This window comes from Coenobita brevimanus, chromosome 57, assembly GCF_032717465.1.
Source record: "Coenobita brevimanus isolate Jiangsu-jjx chromosome 57, ASM3271746v2, whole genome shotgun sequence".
NCBI classification, from domain to species: Eukaryota; Metazoa; Arthropoda; class Malacostraca; order Decapoda; family Coenobitidae; genus Coenobita; species Coenobita brevimanus.
In genome coordinates, this window is record NC_137010.1 from 3058601 (window position 1) to 3081149 (window position 22549).

General features: G+C 41.7%; 1 protein-coding gene across 2 annotated transcripts in view; it reads right to left on the bottom strand.

Annotated features, from left to right (window-relative positions):
- LOC145402250 (uncharacterized) overlaps positions 1-22549 on the bottom strand; it is an 80796-nt gene that overhangs the window by 22319 nt on the left and 35928 nt on the right. For both annotated transcript variants that reach the window (XM_080274373.1, XM_080274372.1), the window contains exon 3: positions 11101-11211. In XM_080274373.1, the coding sequence (XP_080130499.1) occupies positions 11101-11211 (111 nt within the window). The remainder of the gene's footprint in view (positions 1-11100; positions 11212-22549) is intronic.

Genomic DNA, 22549 nt, shown 5'->3' on the forward strand with positions numbered 1-22549 from the left:
GAAATGAAATAGCAAGTATATGTGAAAGTGAGGTGTGAGAAAATGAGAAAGTACAAAAAGTGAGCAAGTGAAAGTAAGAGAGGATGAGAGAAACCCAAGTTCATTGTTGGCGGCGAATTCAGACACATTCTCTCTCTCTCTCTCTCTCTCCATACTTACCATCAATTTCCTTATCTAAAATCTTACCTACCTATCCACCCCTCTCTTTACCTACCTACATAATTTCCTTCTTCTTTACTAGCCAATCAACTCGCACCTCTGCTTACCTACCTACATACCAACCAACCAATTTATACATCTACTTACATGCTTTTCTGATTACAATTTACCTACTTACCCACCTACCTATATATCTACTGACGCACTTAACTACTTACATACCGGTACCTATCTATTTACTTCTCTACTTACTCTCCCACCTTATCTACTAACACCTACCTACATACACTTCCACTACTTATCTACTTACACACCTACCTACGTTTCTACCATCACTCCCGCTTATTTACACACCTACCTACTCAGGCTTTCACATCATCAATTTAAAACAATAGCAAAACTTCCTTCCTCCCTCCCTCCCTACTTCCTTCCATTCTCTCCTCCCGTCCTTCCATCACCCCTCCCGTTTTCTCTCTCTCTCTCTCTCAAGAACTCCTAATATTCAACAATTTTTAACTGTAATAATAATAATAATAATAATAATAATAATAATAATACATTCCTCACTAATAAACAACATCCTCCCCCCCCCTCTCTCTCTCATTACCATCACAATACCCGGATATTCTGCTTAAAATTCACTTAACTAGTCATACTGCGAACTGACGAGCTGCTGTCATTACTCTCTCTCTCTCTCACACACACACACACACATACACACACACACACACACACACACACACACACACACACACACACACACACACACACTTCATACCCATCCATTCTCCCACTTTCTTCCTTCTTGCACTTTTTTAACTTACACTTTCCCCTCACACACACTTTCCTCCTCCTCCGCTTTTTCCTTTACACCTTCCTCCCCTCTCTCCTCCCGTCTTCCTATCTTCCCCTTGCGTTGTTTCAGATAAATTTCACTACCTTTCTCAAACTGCCTACAAGCACAATTTTTGCGAGTGTATGAACATTAAAACCATCCAAAAAGAACAAAAGCAACAACAATGCAAGGTTTCAAGTCGCGTATGAACATTAAAATAATCAACAAGGAAAGTGACAAACCAAAACAGCAATAATAAACCAAGATAATATATTCACTCACGAAATATATGAAAACAATATTCCCTACCAAATACCAATACTACGTTTTTTGTACCATTTTAAAGTCATCTGCTATGTTTTTGTGCCATTTCTCATCTGCAACTAGTTTTTTTGTACAATTTCAGTTATCTTTTTTTTTTTCCCTTTACAATTTCGCATTCATCTTCTACTGCATTTCTTTTACTTTCATCTTCTATGCACTATAAAGCAGAGTGTAACTAAAACTTTCCCTGCCTAGGTTTCTCCACATCAGTCTTGGGAAGTGTAATCAAATTGAGTTGCCCGCAGAATATCACGAAATATTTTCCTCTCGTCGATCTGCAAGTAATTTTGACAAGTCCGGCACAGAAGTAGTATTAATGGATCTTCATGAATTTACACGATCAACAGGGCCTTATAGCAGTTCATTTTTATCACCATTATTATTATTATTATTATTATTATTCACTCTAATACCCCTATGTGGTTGTGAAATGTTTGGCGGCTACAGAAGTGAAGGTAAAAAAGTATGAACAAACAACACAACTCTGGCTGGAGAAATTTTATGAATATACATCAGCCACAGAAGTCGAGTGTCATGGCAACCAACCTATGAATAGCTTCACTCTGGAGATTTTGGACCAAGGTTATAATGGCATTTATTTTCAATTGCTACTACAGTGGACTCGAAATGTTCTTGTTTGCTGGAGAATCGATCACTGGCCTCTGGGATTGTATGTTGTGACAAAAGGTCCTGAAGCAAAAAAAAAAAAAAGTAAAAATAATTAATACGGCCTTTGCATATCAAGCAAAGAATCACTCACTTCTGGATCTGAATGCTGCATAGGGAAGTGTTCTGAAATATCACCGAAAACGGACGTACCTTACAGACTAAAATCTTGAAATCCAAACCGTTCTTTGTCGTGGAATCACTCTTGCTTCTGGAACTGATTGTTGCGTGGCGAAAGGTTCCGAGAGGTCTCTAAAGATCGGCGTAAAAACATGGAAACTGCCCTTAAACCCGGGAGCGTGCGAGAGTATTCAGAAACACGAGAAATATTGGGAGCGTATCAGCGCGTGACGGAGGCGGGCTGTGGCGGGCTTTCTCTGACGTGTCCCGAGGCGCGTGGCTGCGGTCTCGGCTTGGTGCTGACGCTTCGTTCGTTCGTGCACACATTCATGGCCGCTGTAATTAATTGGACGTAGCCAAGAAAACCACCACAAACTTTCACACACTTAAACTAAGCACACTCAATAATGAAGGTATCAAATATTTGCCAAAAGTAAAGCCACACCAAATGAACAAACATGGGGATCAGCTATTGGTTAAAAGGTTCCCAAAGTATTGTTTACATAATGACAATACCTCTTTAAATTCTCAGTGGTACAGGATTGCGTTGACTAATCGAAAAATCATATCCGAAAACAGTAAGCCCATGAAAACGATACATAATTCATCTACGAAAGCCAAGAAAAGTTTTAAATTTTGAAAAATGAAACAAACTACAAAAAAAGGACGAATTACTTAAGTTTCTGATAAGTCAAGAATCCCGCTAATCACCACGCGAGTGACATTCCTCTTCCGGAGTATTCCAAGCCTCCACCGCGACGCCCATGTTTTTTGTTTGTATTTTTGCTTTAGAAAGTCGTCAGGTTTTCTCTCAGCAGACTGAAGGGTAGTTAAACCAGCCGCTCAGACCGCAAATTCACCCTCAGGAACAAACAACTCCACAGACCTCGTATTAAAACCAGCCTGGCCAACTACCGCCATTTTGGCACCTAAATTAACGTAACTCAGTGGATTCAGCTGTGACGACCCTCTCGCTTTTTCATTGCTCTCTCTCAGACGTATTTTGCATTTCATTTTTACTAATTTACTTATATTAGGAGAAAGTTCTGGTAGTGGGAGGGGAGGGGGATTGGAAATGACCTCAATTAACCTCTTCTACGTCGGTAAGTCTCACAAAAGCTGAATAAGGTAAGTCTCACAAAAGCTGAATAAATAGTTTGGTGGCAGCCAGAATATCGGATGGGGGGGGGTTAGTTCGAAGTCATTAAGTTGGCTCCCTAATAACCCAAAAACAACTTCATGCCTTTACTGTGATGGTGCATTTTTTTTTTTTTTAATTACACTGTAGCTACATCACTTCATTATTATTATTATTATTATTATTATTATTACTGACAGGTACCTATAGTCGTCATTAACCTGCTCAATATTACAGGTGTTTCCTAAGCTGCATAAAAACATCCTTTCTGTCGTAAAAACAAAACAAAAAAACAAAACAAAAAAGCGTCAATACAGTGAAAGCGTTAAACACTATCTCACTTGTACCCTACATCTACCAGAACAAGGTGCATCTGAATCCAAAATAGCCGACCTGACCACTCATACCGAGAGTGACACGTACGAATATTTTTGGATTTCGAAGATTCACAAAGTCATTCTTGGGTTTTCGTCACTGATTATCATTTACTTTCGTTTCTATTTTTTTACAAGCAGTTCTTTGAGATTTTTACTTCCTTGGTCTCTCTCTCTCTCTCTCTCTCTCTCTCTCTCTCTCTCTCTCTCTCTCTCTCTCTCTCTCTCTCTCTCACCGTTGTCGTAATAGCAGAAATACGAGGTTATTCGGACAGTCAGGGGGTGGGGGGGGGAAGGAGGAAGGAAGGAGGGGGGATAGGAGGAAGAAGGGGGAAAGAGGAAGGAAGGAGGAGGAGGGAAGGGAATTGGATGAAGAAGGAAGAAAGGAATGAAGAAAAGTGCTGTGCGCGAATGAGAGGACAGAAGAGAACAGAAGAAAATTGCTTAAATAGAATAGACAGATGGATGGAATGGATGGATAGATGGATGGATGGTGATGGATGGAAAGATGGATGGGAGACGCAGCGAGGATGATAGAAGGAGGGACGAAGAGAGAGAAGATACAGCAGAATGGAGTGAGGAATGAAGACAAGGAGAACAGGAGGGAGGAGTGATGAGGAAGAGAAAGACTGGGACTGGTGAGTGTGGACGTAAGTAAAGAAGGACGAACGAGGAAAAAAAAAGAAAAAAAGCAAAAATGGAAGAAATACTGGGAAAATAAAGGTCACATGAGGACAGAATCTCTCGCTCTCTCTCTCTCTCTCTCTCTCTCTCTCTCTCACACACACACACACACACACACACACACACACACACACACACACACACACACACACACACACACACTATGACCAATCACAATACGTCTCGCCCTCGTTGCAAAACAAGAAAGACAATGAGTATATTCACCAACTTTTGGAGTGAGGGAAAACTATTATGCACACAAAAAAATTAAAAACAAAAAAGACAACATGATGAAGGGAAAATGGAAAACAGGTTAGTGAGGAGAGAGAGAGAGAGAGAGAGAGAGACAGAGACCGAGGGGATATAATAATAATAATAATAATAATAATAATAATAACAACAATAACAATAATCATCACCTTTTTCTTTTAACGGATGGGGTGAAGCAGAATCCAGAAACAGACATATTTCCTCATCGCCATCTTTATTACATCCCATCCCTCCATATCACCAGTCCATCTAAGCACACACTCTTTCACTTCTTTATCAACTTCCTTACTACACATCTTTCGCCAATCATATTATTTCTTATCCTATCCACTCACCGCACTCCACACACAATACTTAACCAGATTTGCAGTGCTCCTTCTCCCGACTTTTCACATTTATACCATTCCACGTTTCACCTCTATACGTTGTGGGCAATTACCTTTTCATGCAATCCTCTGGTACCTAACACTCAAGAGTCTCAGACCTCTGTTTACAAATTCGTATAAAAGGGTGAAAAGTAAGGGCTGGGAGACGCAACTGGTAAAAATAAGTAATAAAATCGATAATAAAAATAAATAGTAAACCCGATAAAGCCATGAATGGGATTGTAAGGCAGAGTAATGTGGGGTGGGGTGGGCTGAGTTGGATTACGTGGAGTGGAGGTCACATTAACTGGAGCGTCACCTCTCACTCTACTCCTCTATCAAGCCGCTCCTGGTACACGCTGTCATGAGTGATAGGCAGGTAGTGGTAGGTGTGGTCATCATAGTGGTAGGGAGAGTGATGGTAGCAGTAGGGATGGTAGTAGGGTTGGTGTGGTGGTGACAGTGGTAGGGACAGTGATGATAGTGGTTACGATGGTAGTGTGGTAGGTGTGGTGTTCATAGTGGTAGGGACATGTAGGTTGTGATGGCAGCTGTAGTGACCTATTGCTCAAGATTATTTTCTACCAATGTCTGTAATGACGGCCGTGATTGCAAATACTAACCAAAATATTATGCAAAGCGTGTGACACAGGAGGCTGAATGACGGTGTGACACTGCTCAAGCCACTCACAGCGCTCATGAGGAAATTCTTTACTTTCAAAGGGTAAACCTAAATATCTTCACCTCATCTTTCGACTGTTTCATTTTGCTTTTCAACTGTATCTGCAACGCACCCTGAAAATATGTTTAATATGTTAATAAGAAAAGGCTTTATACACACCCTGCATGTATGTATAATGGAGTGACAATTGTGGTCTTGACGTATCTGTTCGAAATCCCCAAGACATGGTTTGAGGGTTTTCTCATGGACTGCCTTGAGGGGCGAAGATCAATTACGTACCCTTTAAATATATACTAGGATCTTTATATATGGAGGGAGGGCAAGGGGAACTGACACAGACAATCACAAAAAGGTATCCAGGAAGTGTGTGAAAAAAGTAGGTTGAAAAATGACGGGAAGGACGAGGTGCGAGTGTAAGGGGATACGAGGAAGGGGAGGGAAGGGAGGGACGGAACGGAGGGAGGCAAAGAAGGGAGGGAAAACAGACGGAATGGAGGGCGAGAGGAAAGAGGTAAAGTGATTGAAGAGGGGAAGAACGACAGGAATAGAAAGAGGAAGAGAGAGAAAAAGCAAGAGAAGGGAGGGGAAGATTGAAAGAAAATCTATCTATCTATATCTATCTATATACCTAGGCTGCTTCCCCCAAGGAAAGGGAGGTAGCCGAGACAGGACGACACACTCTCCCTTTACTCATCCATTTAAACACATTCATTCACATCTTAGCCCCAAAGGGGAGAACGGACAGATCCTCACCGCACCACACCGCACAAGGGTCAACTGCGCAATGCAATCAGTGACATCCGCAGCAGGGCCCGACAGCAGAGCTGGTTTACCCCTGCCACATCATAACATACCCATCCCCTTACCCGCACCTGACCTGACTAGCTGATCAGACCAAATGCGGGAGAATATCCCCTCAGGGCTGCGTCATCACTTATTTATTCACAATTTCTCTCCATTTATTTCTGTCACGCACAGCCACTCTTCCTTGCTCGACAGACATCCCTCTCGCATCCAGCGCTCTCTTCACACTATCCATCCATCCTATTCGTGGTCTTCCTCTCAGCCTTACACCTCTCACATCAGATCTAGTTATCTTTTTCACCAATCGCTCATTATCCATTCTCTCCATATGCCCAAACCATCGCAACACCCTCTGCTCAACTCTACCAGCCATCTCCTGAACAACTCCAGTTCTCCTTCGCACTTCATCATTTCGCACCCGATCCATACGCGTCACTCCACACATACTCCTCAGACACCTCATCTCCATTACATTCAAACTTTTCCTCTCTGCTACACCCATATTCCATGTTTCAGCCCCATATAATGCAGTCGGTACCACAACACCCTCATACAGCCTTCTCTTTACATCCATTCTAAGCGAACGACATTTAAACACTTTTTTCATTCCTCCCAGCACCTTTCCTACTTCATTTATTCTAAACTTCACTTCTGCATCTATTCTTCCATCCACAGCAACATGTGACCCTAGATATTTAAAACAATCTACCTCCTCAAGCAACTCACCATTCAAAACTATATTCATCCCCCTACCATCTATCAACCTCGTACACTTCATCACTTTACTCTTATTCTCATTTACTTTCAAATTCCTCCTTTCACACACCCTTCCAAACTCCTCTACCAACTGTCTCAATCTCTCCTCTGAATCAGTCACCAGTGCAGTATTCATCTGCAAACAGCAGCTGCTTCAGATTCCAATCTCCACCATCAACATTTACCAGACTCAGACCACCTAAAACTCTTGCATTCACCTCCCTTACAACACCATCCATGTAAATATTAAACAACCAAGGTGACATCACACATCCCTGTCGCAGCCCCACTCTCACGGGAAACCAATCACACACAGCATTTCCCACTCTTACACATGCTCTACTATTTACATAAAAACTTTTCACCCCTTTTAGTAACCTACCATCAAGTCCATACAATCTTAAAACAGTCCACAAAGCCTCCCTATCAATTCTATCATACGCTTTCTCTAAATCCATAAATGCCCAAAACACATCCTTGCCTTTCGCTAAATACTTTTCACACACTTGTCTCACAGCAAACACCTGATCAACGCATCCCCTCCCTCTCCTAAAGCCACACTGCTGAAAAGATAAGGAGAAAACCAAAAAGAAACAGAAAGATGGAAAAAATAAACCAGAAAAAAGTCGGAGGAGCAGGAAGACATGTGAAGAATGAAAAATGAAACGAAAACAAAGAAAAAGGAGAAGAAAAAACAGGAAAAGAAAACGGAGAGTGGTGGGAAGACGCCGCTCTGAAAACGAGAACTTTGGCCGATCGTATATCCTTTCATTCCCCCCCCTCCCTCTCCGTCCCTAAAACACACACACACACACACACAAACACACACACAAACACACACAAACACACACACACACACACACACACACACACACACACACACACACACGACGTCAACGAACACAGGAAAAGAAGAAGAAAAAACTATATATGTCTGACAAGCCCGAAAATCGAGCTTGGGTTCTTCCACTAGCGGGCTGGATGTGCTAACCAACGCACCATGGCCTACCTCGATGATGGGGTACTACGCTGCATCCCTTCCATGTAGCAGGCGTGAGGAGGAAAGACTGGGAGGGCTCGTCTTGTTCACCTTCTTAACCCTATCACTACCATGACATACTTTATATTGTAGTCTTGCTACCACCAGACGATTTTATTCACCTTATAGGAGATTCTTGAAATAAAAAAAGGGGATAGCCGATTTTTCCAATGTCTAAAAATTCAACAATATAGTATTCTGGTGATGGTAAGATTTAAACACTACAGAGGCCAGGGTAGTGCAGGGAAGGGGTACTATGCTAACTCCGTGTCTCAGTAACATGCGGCGTGAGGAGGAAGGACTGAAAGAACTCGTCCCGCTCTCCTTGACAAAGTATCGGCTCACGGGCAAAGTCATCGAGGGCTTCAAGATACTAAATGAGTTTCCAAACACATACAGGACGTACTGAACACGGATAGAGATAGATAATTTGTTACGACGCCATCACTTTACCACGAGGCGAATGAGTTGATAGTCGAGGTCCGAATGCAAGTTTGGATATTACGATGTAAAAATCTTTACTACAGCTGTCAAGGATATAAAATAATCTACAGGATTTTACTGAGGAAACCGCCAAGTTGAAATGTTATACGTCCAATTGTCCATCATTATTATATTCTGCCCTCTTCAACCTGATACAGAACGGTCATTAACTCCATCTTGAATGATGAGGTTAAAAAACGACACAAGAATATTCTGAGCCAATCACGAGGCAGTGTTATCGGAAGCATGTATAGTACAGCCACAGTATCGTCCTACTCGCTCATTGAGCTACGGGAAATAGGTTGCAAGAGGACTAAAATCTCCAAATCAGTAACTCTTATATTAGACAGGATACACTCAGGGACTACAGGTCGCTTAATATTACTCTTCAACCTGTCACTTTCCTCTGCTGGCTAACACTTCTACGCTGAGGGAGGGTTGGTATGTTTCTTGGCCCACACATGATCCTCTTTGCTATGTGTCAGGAAGGGAAGTGACGGACGTAGCCTGAGTGGAAAAGCAACGCAATGAAAAAGTAGGTGAAATTTTGTCCCCTTCTGAATTATATGAGCGCCCTAGGAGAAGTGCCAGGCTAAGGGAAGTAAGGAACAGCCATTTATCAAGAAGCCCTTCACTATAAAGACGCAGTTTTCATTTTAATCAAACTACCACCAGACGATTTAATCAAATTTATGAAGGACTATCTGACCTGTGCAGCCAAAAAAAAAAAAAAAAAAAAAAAGTCAAAAATTTAATGATGCTGAGAGAGAGAGAGAGAGAGAGAGAGAGAGAGAGAGAGAGAGAGAGAGAATGTGACGTCCACGGGCTAAAGTGGTTCAACTTACGAGGACTACGGCAGCCTCGGGACCCTACACATTAGAGGGAGTACCGTGGGGACTGCCTGTTACCGATTTATTTTACGTAAAAGTGACATAGCATCACGTCATGGCTTCATACAAATGGCCATCACCCCTGCAGGTATCGTTGGCTGGAATATCCCCTCCCACGACTGATTATGCTATTGATTTCTCCTCAGGCCAATTCTTCGAGGAAGTTTGACTGTCTCCGCTATGAAACCTGATTCTTACACACACACACACACACACACACACACACACACACACACACACACACACACACACACACACAAAGACGTACACCATATATTTATACCCTGCTTCACCATTACCTCAAGACAGCGTGATCAAACTTCCTCCTCAGTACTGCTTTCTACCTTTCCGATAAAATTCCGTCCAAAAAAGTCAAAATTACGATCCGATTCCTTCACCGTTTTCCTGTACGGCTTAAATCCAGTGAGCGTGACGGTATGACGACTCACCTTCCGTTGTAATACATTTTCCTTGACTTGTGTGTCAAGGTAAACGTTTCTCATTTAATATTTAGGCCGGAACACCTCAACGGGGACGTAAGGAAGTCTCTGTCTGTCTGTCTGTCTGTCTCTCTCTCTCTCTGTCTGTCTCTCTCTCTCTCTCTCTCTCTCTCTCTCTCCTCTCTCTCTTACCCTGCCCCATCCCTGACCTCCTAACGGCATACCCACATCACCGCACAGCGCATCAACACGAACCAAAAAGAAAATATCACGCATGCCACTTCACCCCACGAACCCACCACACACACACACGAAAAAAAATGAGTATATAATGTTTACCGGTAATTTTAACTGCGCAGAATTATTAATGGATATTTTGCAAACAACATCTAAGCTTACTAACACACCCACACCTCAGCTTAACACACCCACACCTCAGCTTACTAACACAACCACATCTAAGCTTACTAACACAACCACATCTAAGCTTACTAACACAACGACTCCTCAGCTTACTAACACAACCACATCTAAGATTACTAACACACCCACACCTCAGCTTACTAACACACCCACACCTCAGCTTACTAACACAACCACACCTCAGCTTACTAACACAACCATCCCTCAGCTTACTAACACAACCATCCCTCAGCTTACTAACACAACCACCCCTCAGCTTACTAACACAACCACCCCTCAGCTTACTAACACAACCACACCTCAGCTTACTAACACACCCCGAAGCTTACTAACACAACCACTTTCAGCCTATTTGATACACTGATCCTAATCTTGGCATCCTTCCGCCCTAACAACACAAGAGAGAGAGAAGCCAAAAGAATGTGGGTTTCATGGTTAAGTTAGGTCTTATTAACCTTCTTTGTGTTGTACTTGTAATTAAATAAGAGATGAATAATGGAATAAATAATGAAAGGACTCAACTATCGACAATAAATCACACACACACACACACACACACACACACACACACACACCGTCAAAAACTATATCGCCTCGCCATGCTACAGGCAGACGATAATTACACAAAATAAATGGTTTAGTACTCACGCAGGCGCACCATCTCGTCCTCGGTGAACTGTGACGTATCAGAGTCCTCGTCGAAGATGTGGTAGTCGATGTTCTCGCAATAGGTCTCGACGGGGGACAGGTAGAGGTCCACTGGTGAAGAAACGAGAACAATTAGTTAGCTGTTGTTAATAATAGTAGTAGTAGAAATAAAATAAAATAATAATAACAATAATAATAATAATAATCTATCTATCTATCTATCTATAGCCCGACGCCCTAATCCCGCAAAGGGTGGCCGCAGACAAAACGCCTCCAAGTCACTCTGTCACCCACCATTTGACTCCCCTCCCCCCAACTCACCCCCCCTCCCTCATATACCTCTCAACTCCATCCCTCCACCTCATCCTCGGTCTACCCCTCCCTCTCCCTCCCTCCACCTCACCTACATACACCCTCTTAGTCAGTCTTTCATTCTCCATCCTCTCCACATGTCCAAACCACCTCAGTGTATAATAATAATAATAATAATAATGAGGCCTTTCGTTTCTCATGAGAGCCATTTCTTTCAAGTTGACACACGTAAACAAGAGCTTCCTGAAATCTGCTAAGCTTGGTATACAGTCTATCTTTTTCTGCAACAACGCTGGTAAGAGGAATTAGGTCCAATTAACGATACACCTACGCCTGAGATAGATGCAGCTTATTTATTTATTTATTTATTTATTTGGTTAGTGGTGGGGAAAGGACGCTCGAAGTGACGCCATATGCAATAAATCTTCAATGAAAACAGATGAGACAGTGAGGCTAAGGAGAGGGAAAGGATGAGCGAATATCCTTAATTCTCTTCTGTTTATTTCTCTCAAGACTTATTATAATCCTTCCGTTCTACTCTCCCCCCCCCCTCTCTCTAACTGTTTGTTCATGACAGTAGAGGTTCCGGTAAATCAGTAAACTACAGTACCTCTCCCTACCATTATCCATTAGCTAACTCCAGTATCGGTAATGGAAAAATCTTTAGAAAAGTACATTATTTACAACAGCGGTGTCATTATATACTAACATTAGCCATATTAAAGAGAAGCGGAAAGTAAAGGTTATTATTGTGCTATTAACGGGGTGCCAACAGAGGGAAAGAAGTACCCATTTTTATTATTCTGAACTGATGGGACGCGACCCCCCTCCCACGCCCCTCCCCCCACCTGGATCCACCCCCAAATTCGGCTTCTGATAATGAACACTACTGCTACCACCACCATCACTATCGCCACCACCAACAACACCCACCACCATCACCATCACCACCACCACAACCACCACCAACAACAACAACAATAGTAAACAAGGCTAATTACAGATCCCAATCGTCCTCACTCTAAATTACCTTCATACTTAACTACCTATTATTAAACTCTAATCCTCATCACTCCCCGACTCATTCTACATGCTGTTATTACAATGGTACAATCAGCATGAGTGTGAACAAGGTCTGTAATAGTCGTGTACAGTCACTTTACTGTAGTAATGTAGAATGAAAAAAAAAAGAGGGAAAAAGAAAGAAGTCTGTCTGTCTGTCTCTGTCTGACTGTCTGTCTGTCACACACACACACACACACACACACACACACACACACACACACACACACACACACACACACACACACACACACACACACACACACAATGCCTGTTACCGTATCAAATTTAAGTCTTCGTGTCTTCAGGTAGTTGAGTTACCAATGAAAAATTATTCTACACCGGCTCCTTGCACAACATTTCTTGCATACCCACGCAGTAAGACTGAAAGATTATAATTTCAATTTACCTTCATTATTTTCTCAAATCTACACTGTCTCACCTGGCCACTCTTTCTATTAATCCTTTCAATCTGACGTCTCTTACTTTAGTCCTGATATTTCCAGGTGATTTTACTGATGTTACGAAAGACCTCTCGCAAAGCAAGCGACTCATGACAACTCCACACACTCAACCAATTCCAGAAGTCTCTCAGATTGATTACGCGCTTCAAAAATAATAATAATAATAATAATAATAATAACAGCGTAGTGAAGGCGTTAAAATGTTTACTCCTGATGCAAGTAAAACAGTGCTCTCCAGGATTCAAAATGGCCGGGGTGTGGTGGTAATGTGAACCCGTAGCAGTGAGAGTAAACAATGGTGGGGGCTCACATGACAAATGCCACGCTGGAGTTGAGCTAATCTAGGCCACCACCTCCTCCAGCCGTACCCCACTCCTTCACTCCTACCAGAATTTACATCTTTCCCTCTCTTCCTCCATCCCTTTCTCCAGTATTCCTTCTTTCTCCTTCCCTCCCTCACTCCTACCAGTACTTTCAGCCTTCCCTCTCTCCATATTCCTTCTTTCTTCCCTCCCTCCTCTCTCTCTCTCTCTCTCTCTCTCTCTCTCCAGAATCCTTTTTACATCTGTCCCTCTCCCCTTCTCTCTCCAGACATTTCTCCCCCCCCCCTCTCTTCAGATACCTCCTTCCTTCCCTTTCTCCCATCTACCAGTACCACCATCTTCACCTCTCTTCCTCCCTTGTCTCCCCATATACCTCCTTTCTACCCTCTCTCTCTCTCTCTCTCTCTCCATATAACTCCTTTCTTCCCTCCCTCTCCCCATATGCCTCCTTTCGTCCCTCTCTTCCTCCAATACGGTGCCTCTTCTTCTCTCCCTCCCTCTAGATACCGTACTTCCCTTCTTCCCTCTCCATAAACCTCCTTTCATCATTCTCTCTTCCTCTCTTCTGTTCGTTCACTAAGGAAAAGAAAAAATGCTGGAAGCCTAAAAGAACTTGTCTTGTAGGCTACAGAGAAAACTGAGGGGAAAAAAACAAATGTAAATTACGAGATGCCTGGACACGCTGCACTTAAAAAATGGAGGTCATAGGCAGAGGGAAATACCTTCTGAAATTCTCTCTCTCTCTCTCTCTCACACACACACACACACACACACACACACACATACACACAAGGGTCAAAAGGTGTGTTTGCTGTTTGCTTTACTTTGTACACTCACTCAACAAACAGCCCATCCCTTGTACTCTTCACCCTCTCACCTTTTTTTTTTTTTCGTTTTATCTTCTTTCAGTCTTCCCTTCCCCCCCTCCCCCGTTTCCTCTCTTTCCGCTCCCCTTTTTCTCTCTCAGTTCCCTTCTCATGTCCCCTCACCCCCCCCCTCTCTCTCTCTCTCCTCAAACACCTCTCTCTTACCTGCTTCCTCCCCCCTAAACCACATTCTCTCTCTCTCTCTCTTTCTCTCTCTCTCTTCCCCCCGCCAACCACACTACCACCCAACCACATCCTCACACCCTCTCCTGGTACCACTGCGTTCCTGGTAGTGTGGTGGAGTGTGAAAGTGGCTGTGGTGGTGTGTATGGTAGTTGTATGGTAGTTTTGTGCTCATAAAGTGGTTGTGTGGTACTTCTGTGGTAGTTTGTATGGCTGTCTGTTGTGGTTGTGCGGTAGACTGTTAGTGGTAGGGGTATGGGGTAGTGGTTGTGTGGTGGGTGTTTGGCAGACATGAGTGGTAGCTGGTGTCGGAAAAGGAGTGATTGTCTGATAGCTACACACTCCTCTGCTGTGTGGTAGGGCAAGTGGGTGTGTGGTGGAGCTGGTAGAATGGTACAGTAGTAATGCAGATAGATAATGGTACGATAGACAGCTTATAAATTTAACTCCATTATAAATCATTTACCCCAAGCTACATAAAATCGTCTGACTGTAATGAGAGCAAAGAGATGTGTGGTACCCGGAAGTAAGATAGACTGGTAGATTTCACACACGATCCTGGTAGTAGTGGTCTGTCTGAAAGCTGGCAGGACGGGTGAAAGGTTAGCTTCCTGGTAGGCATAATGGTTTCCTGGTAGATAGGGGTAGGGTGGTTGAGTCAGGATAGTGGTATGGGTGTTGAAACAGAGAGGCGGGGACTGGTTGACGAAGAATAGATAGACAGATAGATAGATAGATGATGGGGTAGGGTGGCTGAGTTAGAGTAGTGGTATGTGATAAAACCGAGATGGCTATACAGACAGACAGACAGACAAATATGCAGGCAAGCAGACATATCACTTACATACAGATACAAATGAATACATTGACAAACATCTAAACAAGACATTATATATCTACGCAGAGAGAGAGAGAGAGAGAGAGAGAGAGAGAGTTAACTTTCACATGACAGGAAATGAGGCGGCAATGAAGATCGACGCTACTCAGACAAATTCTCGTAGTCAGGGTCCATTTCCGGTCCGTCGCAGGGGTCAGGTCTTTAGCTACTTGACCTACTTACAGGATTACAGTGTTGACATCACCCGAGCAGACTTCAATCCACCATTGCTACCATGATGCCTTCTCTCTCTCTCTCTCTCTCTCTCTCTCTCTCTCTCTCTCTCCCTTATTGTCGACTTCACCCCTTCAGTGATACCATGATGCTCTCTCTCCCTCTCACTCTCTCTCTCTCTCTCTCTCCACAGTCTTACTAGGCTGATGTTTTTTTTGGGATTATTGGTTCTATGTCTATACGATTTCATTCAACTTGGATTTACTGATGAAGGAGTTAGTACTGTCAGACTCTATTTATCCTTGTTTGTTTGAAAAGCCTCTCCTCCATAACGGTATTAAGGTCATACAGTAGCAAGAATACATGCCCAAAAGAATATATCGTAGTGAAGGGGTTATACTTCTGTTGTTTTTGTACCCATCCATAAAATATAGTCTTTAACGTCAGTACCTACAACTACTTATTCACTCCCCCAAAAGGAAAGTGGTGTAAGTATACTGAAAAGCATACATTATTTTTGTAAACATGTTAATGGCAATCTGAAAGTGCTCGCAGTAACCTACACATTAACTACAATATAACTACTGCTCTATATCTATCTGTCTATCCATGTATCTATCTACCTATATATCTATTTATATCTATATCTATCTACAATATATCGTAGTACACTTACTAAACCTTCAAGCAAAAATAACACCAACACAGTAACTACAAAAGAACAACTGAAAAAATTATCCTACTACAGTTACTACAACTTCTAAGAAAAATAACAAAAAGACTATAAACAACATTAATATCCAGTATAATAAGAGAGAAGGAAGACTATTTCAAGGCCGAAACTCCCCTCCATGACGAACCCTCCAACAGCTACGTAAACAATACCTGGAGATTTCAACGCCACCGAAAATACTTATCTTCCAAATAATTCGATGATTAGAGTGAGAATGACATTTTTTTGGAGACGAATGGTAATAATTTATATATATCAATGGTAGCTAAATTAAAGGGCAATGGTAGTGAGATTAATGGTGCGTTTAATGGTTGTTTATAGGGGTAATGGTAGCTGAGTCTGATGGCAAAATGGTTAGGTCTAGCTTATGAATACTGTGGATGAGAGAGAGAGAGAGAGAGAGAGAGAGAGACGGTAGCCTACACGGAAGGATCCTCTACCTTCTCTCTTATACATACATGAACCGTTCCTTGACTACCACACCATGACATCACTTACGGCATGCATTTCCTCTCTCTCTCTCTCTCTCTCTATCTATCTATCTATCTCTCTAACTGCTTTATTATTTTTTTATCCTTATCTCTAGTATTACATTTATTAGTATATGATTAGTAGAATTTTGGACTATTTTCTGTCGTTTCCATAAAATTTCCTTAATGTTTCTTCTTCTTTTTTTTTTTTTTTTTCCAGACAGAGACGAAGGGGGTGAGAGAGGTCAGGGGAGAAAGCTATAAGAGGGTCAGAGATCAAACAGCTCTTCACCTCTCAGGGCTATTGTCACCATAATTACCATAGCCGATACCATTAATTACCATGACTGCTACCATTACCACCACCACCACCACCACCACAATCATCATCATCATCATCATCATCATCACCATCACCACCACCACCACCACCACCGTCGTCTGCTATCGTTAACTCCTTCACTCTTTCTTTTTCTTTTCTTTTCTTTTTTCTGTTTTTTCTTTACAGATCTTTAATTCTGAAGGGATTTAATGAAAGCTATACCTGACCCCTTCAATACCTACTACCATTATCAGCATTACCATGACTACCACTACCATTTCACTACTACCATCATCATCATCATCATCCGGAATAACTATCAACATCTGAATTCCATAACGAACACCATATCCGTAATCATAACTACCACCATCACAACCACAACTACTACAAACACTACTACCACCATCACAACCACAACTACTACCAACACTACTACCACCATCACAACCACAACTACTACCAACACTACTACCACCATCACAACCACAACTACTACCAACACTACTACCACCATCACAACCACAACTACTACCAACACTACTACCACCATCACAACCACAACAACTACCAACACTACTACCACCATCACAACCACAACTACTACCAACACTACTACCACCATCACAACCACAACTACCATTACCACGATCATCACTACCATAGCTATCACCAATTCAAACAACCACAGCTACCATTATCACTATCATCACAGCTACCAGCATCACCGTAACCCCACAGCCATCTCCACAAACTCAACTACCACCATCTGCAACCACAACTACCACCATCCTCTCCACCCTAACCACCACCCACTCAACCGCCATGCAACAATGTAAATATAATAACGATCAAATTATTCATATCCTCAGAGCCCCAAACATAAAGACTCATACGAACCAATCAAGTAATTACACACACAATCTACCCTTATTACGTATCCAATCACAGCATCCTAAAATAAATGTCACAATAAGTAAGGAAATAAAGCGTAAATAAGGTTGGAAATGGATACAGAATTGGCGCGTAATTTCAAGCTTTAACTCCCAATTTCATCTTCATAAGTATAGATGACAAAGAAATTCGCGCGCTTATACAGCAAATCGGATGATACTTTTGTTTTCGGAAATACAGACGCCATGAAAGTTTTACCGCACTTATTACATTATTTTCTGAAGTATGACGGGGAAGAAACTCAGCTCACTGAAAAGAATTTATATCGTGTTTTCTCTCCGTAAGTATAGACGTCATGGAAGATTTGGCGCAATGATCAGAGTGCCATTTATCGAAGTATAGACGACAGGAAGGAACTTGTATTCTTAAAGAATTAGATCGTCTCTCCCGTTCGTAAGTGCAATTGTCACGAAGGATTTGGCACGCTGATTAGACTTGTCTCTTGTCTTCACTGAGTACAGATGACATGAAGATACTCTTGCATTTAAATAACAGAAGACCTTTGTATATCTATACATATCTATCTATCTATATAATACACACACACATACAAACATGTACACATTCAGAGGATACTAGATACTAGAAAGCACTCAGAGAGCGCATACCTCCGCCACTGCCATTAAAAAGGATCCGGATTCGGATCAGTAGAGATATTGTGCGGAATACATAGGATCCAGATCTGCCCCCAAATTTAATCAATTATTCCTTGACCTATGGGCCCACTCTTCCATAAATTTTTATTGAAATTCATTAAAAACTTTTCGAGATATTGTGTGGGATACATGGGATCCGGATCCGCCACAAAATTTAATCAATTCTTTCTTGGCCCATGGCCCACCCTTCCACAAAATTTCATTGAAATTCAATGAGAACTTTTGGGGATATTGTACGGGATTCTCCAGGTCCGCCAGAAAATATTATCAATTCTTTGTTGGCCCGCCCTTCCACAAAATTTCATTGAAATTCATTGAGAACTTTTGGGGATATCGTGTGGCCACAAAAACAAACAAACAGACAAAAATAGGTGAACACATAACCCCCTCCAACTTCGCTGACGGAGGTAACAAGTATCATCATAGTGAAGTGCTTAACCAATTTACTACGGCAACTTATCTTTATTCCGCTTCTGCCAAACGATCTCAATCAACCTGGGGGGACACTAGGAACCCGAGGTGTGACTTACAGTATGCTACTCGTCATTACTGTAGGTGTTAGCACGTGAACACAGCCGGGCCTAAACAGCACCGGTATACTGACCCGCCGTTTCTCGTGTAAACAAATAACTGGTGTATCTGTGCCACTCACCGGATCGTGTCGATTTTCATGGATAATAACACACACCGGAAAGAACATTATTAGCCACTTCAATGAGACGATTTTTTTTTTTTTTCCATTATTAACCATTTCAAGAAGGTGATTTATCTTTTTTTTTTCCCCAGATGGCTTAAACACACACACACACACACACACACACACACACACACACACACACACACACACACACACACACACACACACATTTTTTGACCTGGTGGGGCTAAGTAGGGCGTTCATTAATCCCCTCACAAGATATTCTTCTCAGTTTGAATAAAGTCATGTGACAGTGGTAGGAGTGGCAGGAATTCACACACACACACACGAAGACTGTCAATTTTAAGAATATAAGACTGATTTTTTAAAGAAAGTGAGCGAATGAAAGAAAGGAACATCACTGCCTAAACAACCTTCTCTTGGCTACATCCCAACACTCACTCCAGCAGACCAAAATCGTCTTGAGAGAGAGAGAGAGAGAGAGAGAGAGAGAGAGAGAGAGAGAGAGAGAGAGAGAGAGAGAGAGAGAGAGAGAGAGAGAGAGAGAGAGAGAGAGAGAGAGAATTAGTATAAACAGAGCAGACTCCATCGCTAAGAAAACTGGATGGCGTGTTGAATCCGGTTATTAGCCAATGTGATGCTTTTAAATGATGGGCAATTATGCGATTACCACAGATGAAGGCAGACGAACTAATCACTTGGGGCCAATTTCTTACGTGTGTAGGAAGTGGCTTGTCTGTATAGAAGTTGCTGAGAGAAAAGTAGCAAAGAGTAATTTCACTGCAGGAACATATCAAGCCATAACTGCTACTGAACCGTAAAGCATGTATATATTAACAAAACTAATAATAATTACTACTACTACTACGACTACTACTAACACTACTACTACTACGACGACGACGACTGTTACTACTATTACTACTACTACTACAGCTGCTGCTATCATACTCCTATTACTATTACTATTACAGCAACAACAACAATACTACCGGCACTACTACTACTACTTCAACTACTACAGCAACAACAATACTAATACTAACAATAACAGAAACAATTACAATATAAAAACAGTATGACAAAAGTAAAAACAACATACGGTTACAACAACAAGAACAATTCTACAGACAATCAATTAAACCCATGTCATATTAATAACAGACAATAAAACAACGAACAAAAAAATAAAAACAATAATTAGAAACCAAGACAACTCTCATCCAGGTAAGAAAACTGGAGAAAAAAAGTGACAGAAAAAGATGACCAAAAAAATGATGTGTGGAAAGCGTATCGAAAGGTGATTGTGTGTCTTGTCAATTGAGGGGTTAGTTGGGAGAGAGAGAGAGAGGGAGAGAGAGAGAGAGAGAGAGAGAGAGAGAGAGAGAGAGAGAGAGAGAAATCCACCTAGTTCATGTAAAAATAAGACAAAAATACTGCGAGAAAATAAAATGCAATTCGATATATATATAAAAGCGTCAACAAAACCAAGGAGGCTTTATGAGAAACAAGGAAATGATACCAAACTAGTAATTCCATAAAATCTTCAAGGAAAAAGGAAGTTGTCATTATTCTCCCGCCCTCACCACCATTACCATCACCACTACTGTCATCACCACCATCACAACCACCACCACCACCACCACTACTACTAATACTATCACCAACATTTCCTTGCTCCCTCAACACCACTTTTACCTCCACCACCACCACCATCACTATCACCACCACCATTCTCTTGCCCCCACCATCACCACCATCACTTAGTCTAACTGTACTCTTGTCTCGGCAGCTCTCTCTCTCTCTCTCTCTCTCTCTTGGGGATCGTAAAGTGATAATAGTCTTTTATTAATTTCCAAGAGAACCTATAAACACTATACACTAGTTTAACAATGATAACAATGACCCTTCTAATATTTCCCCCTCCATGTAATACCACGTTAATAATAATAATAATAATAATAATAATAATAATAACAACAACATACTCGGAATTAATGTCGTTAGATTTTGAAGCCAAGGGCATTATTTCTCTTCTTGTCCATTTATATCACATCTATTTATAGCAACATTTACAGTATAATACCGGATTAAGCAGGGAAGCATCAATCAATCGTCAAATATAAATTACTATGATTTACCACACTATCATCATCATCACCATCACCACCATCCCCACCGTCACCACCACCACCAATACCACCATCACTCCATTTCCCACCCAAAGATGGAGTGATATAGATTATAAATAGGGAGAGAGAAGCCAGGAGGTACAAAAGTGGGAAAACTATACACTACCTTCCCACTTCTTAAAATTCACAAATAACCACAGCTATTTTTTGAACTAACAACATTTCCTTCAAACTTTTCTTTTTATTCCTGTAACCACTTCAACCAAAGGAAGCTTCTTCTTTTTTTTTTTTCTGCTGCTGCCAGATAATTGTATTCACCTTAGGAAAGCTCCCCTAGTCGTGAAGGAGTCGAAGAAGACGATTTTGAACCCCTCCAGTTCCAACACTCATAAAATAAAATAAAAAAAGCTGAATGCAAGAATAATCTATACAAAGCTAATTAAATAATCTAAAAGTAAGGAAAAAAAAAAGTTAAACATAATTATCCGGAAGCATAAAATATAAAATTGGCGAAGTAAGAATGTGAAGGTAGGGTGAGTAAAAGACAAAAATACATGATTGGTGTGAAGTAGCAACCCGTCTCTCTCTCCATCAGCCGCTCCCCCTTTCTTCCTTCCCCTCCCCATCTTGCTTCCACCTGCAACTCCTCCTCCTCACTCCCTTTTCATCCCCAGCCCTCCCCCCCCCCTCCGTGTCCAAAGGGTTGCAACAGCGTCAATTGCTCATGCACCACTGCACCCACCTCCCACGCACCACCACCACCACCATTATCGTCACCATTTCACACACACACACACACACACACACACACACACACACACACACACACACACATCACGACTGTTGTTACTTCTATAACCATATCTCCTACTATTACTACTACTAGTAATAGGCGTAATAATAATAATAATAATAATATTAATAATAATATTAATGATAATAGTAATAATAATAATACCACCACCACAACAACTACTACTACTACTACTACTACCACTACTACTACTACTACCACTACATCTAACTACTACTACTACTACTACTACTACTACTCTCAGCACTACACTTTCCAAGGCAGCACTCTGTACCGACATCCTATTATGAAACCCACGATTACTGTCACTGCTACCACAATTGCTACCACAGCAATCATAACTACCATTAACATCCTTCCTACCACACGTACCCTTCCAACATTCAACCCACAACAAAAGCACTACCACTATTTTTTACCACAACTACCACCATCGTATTAACTTTTCA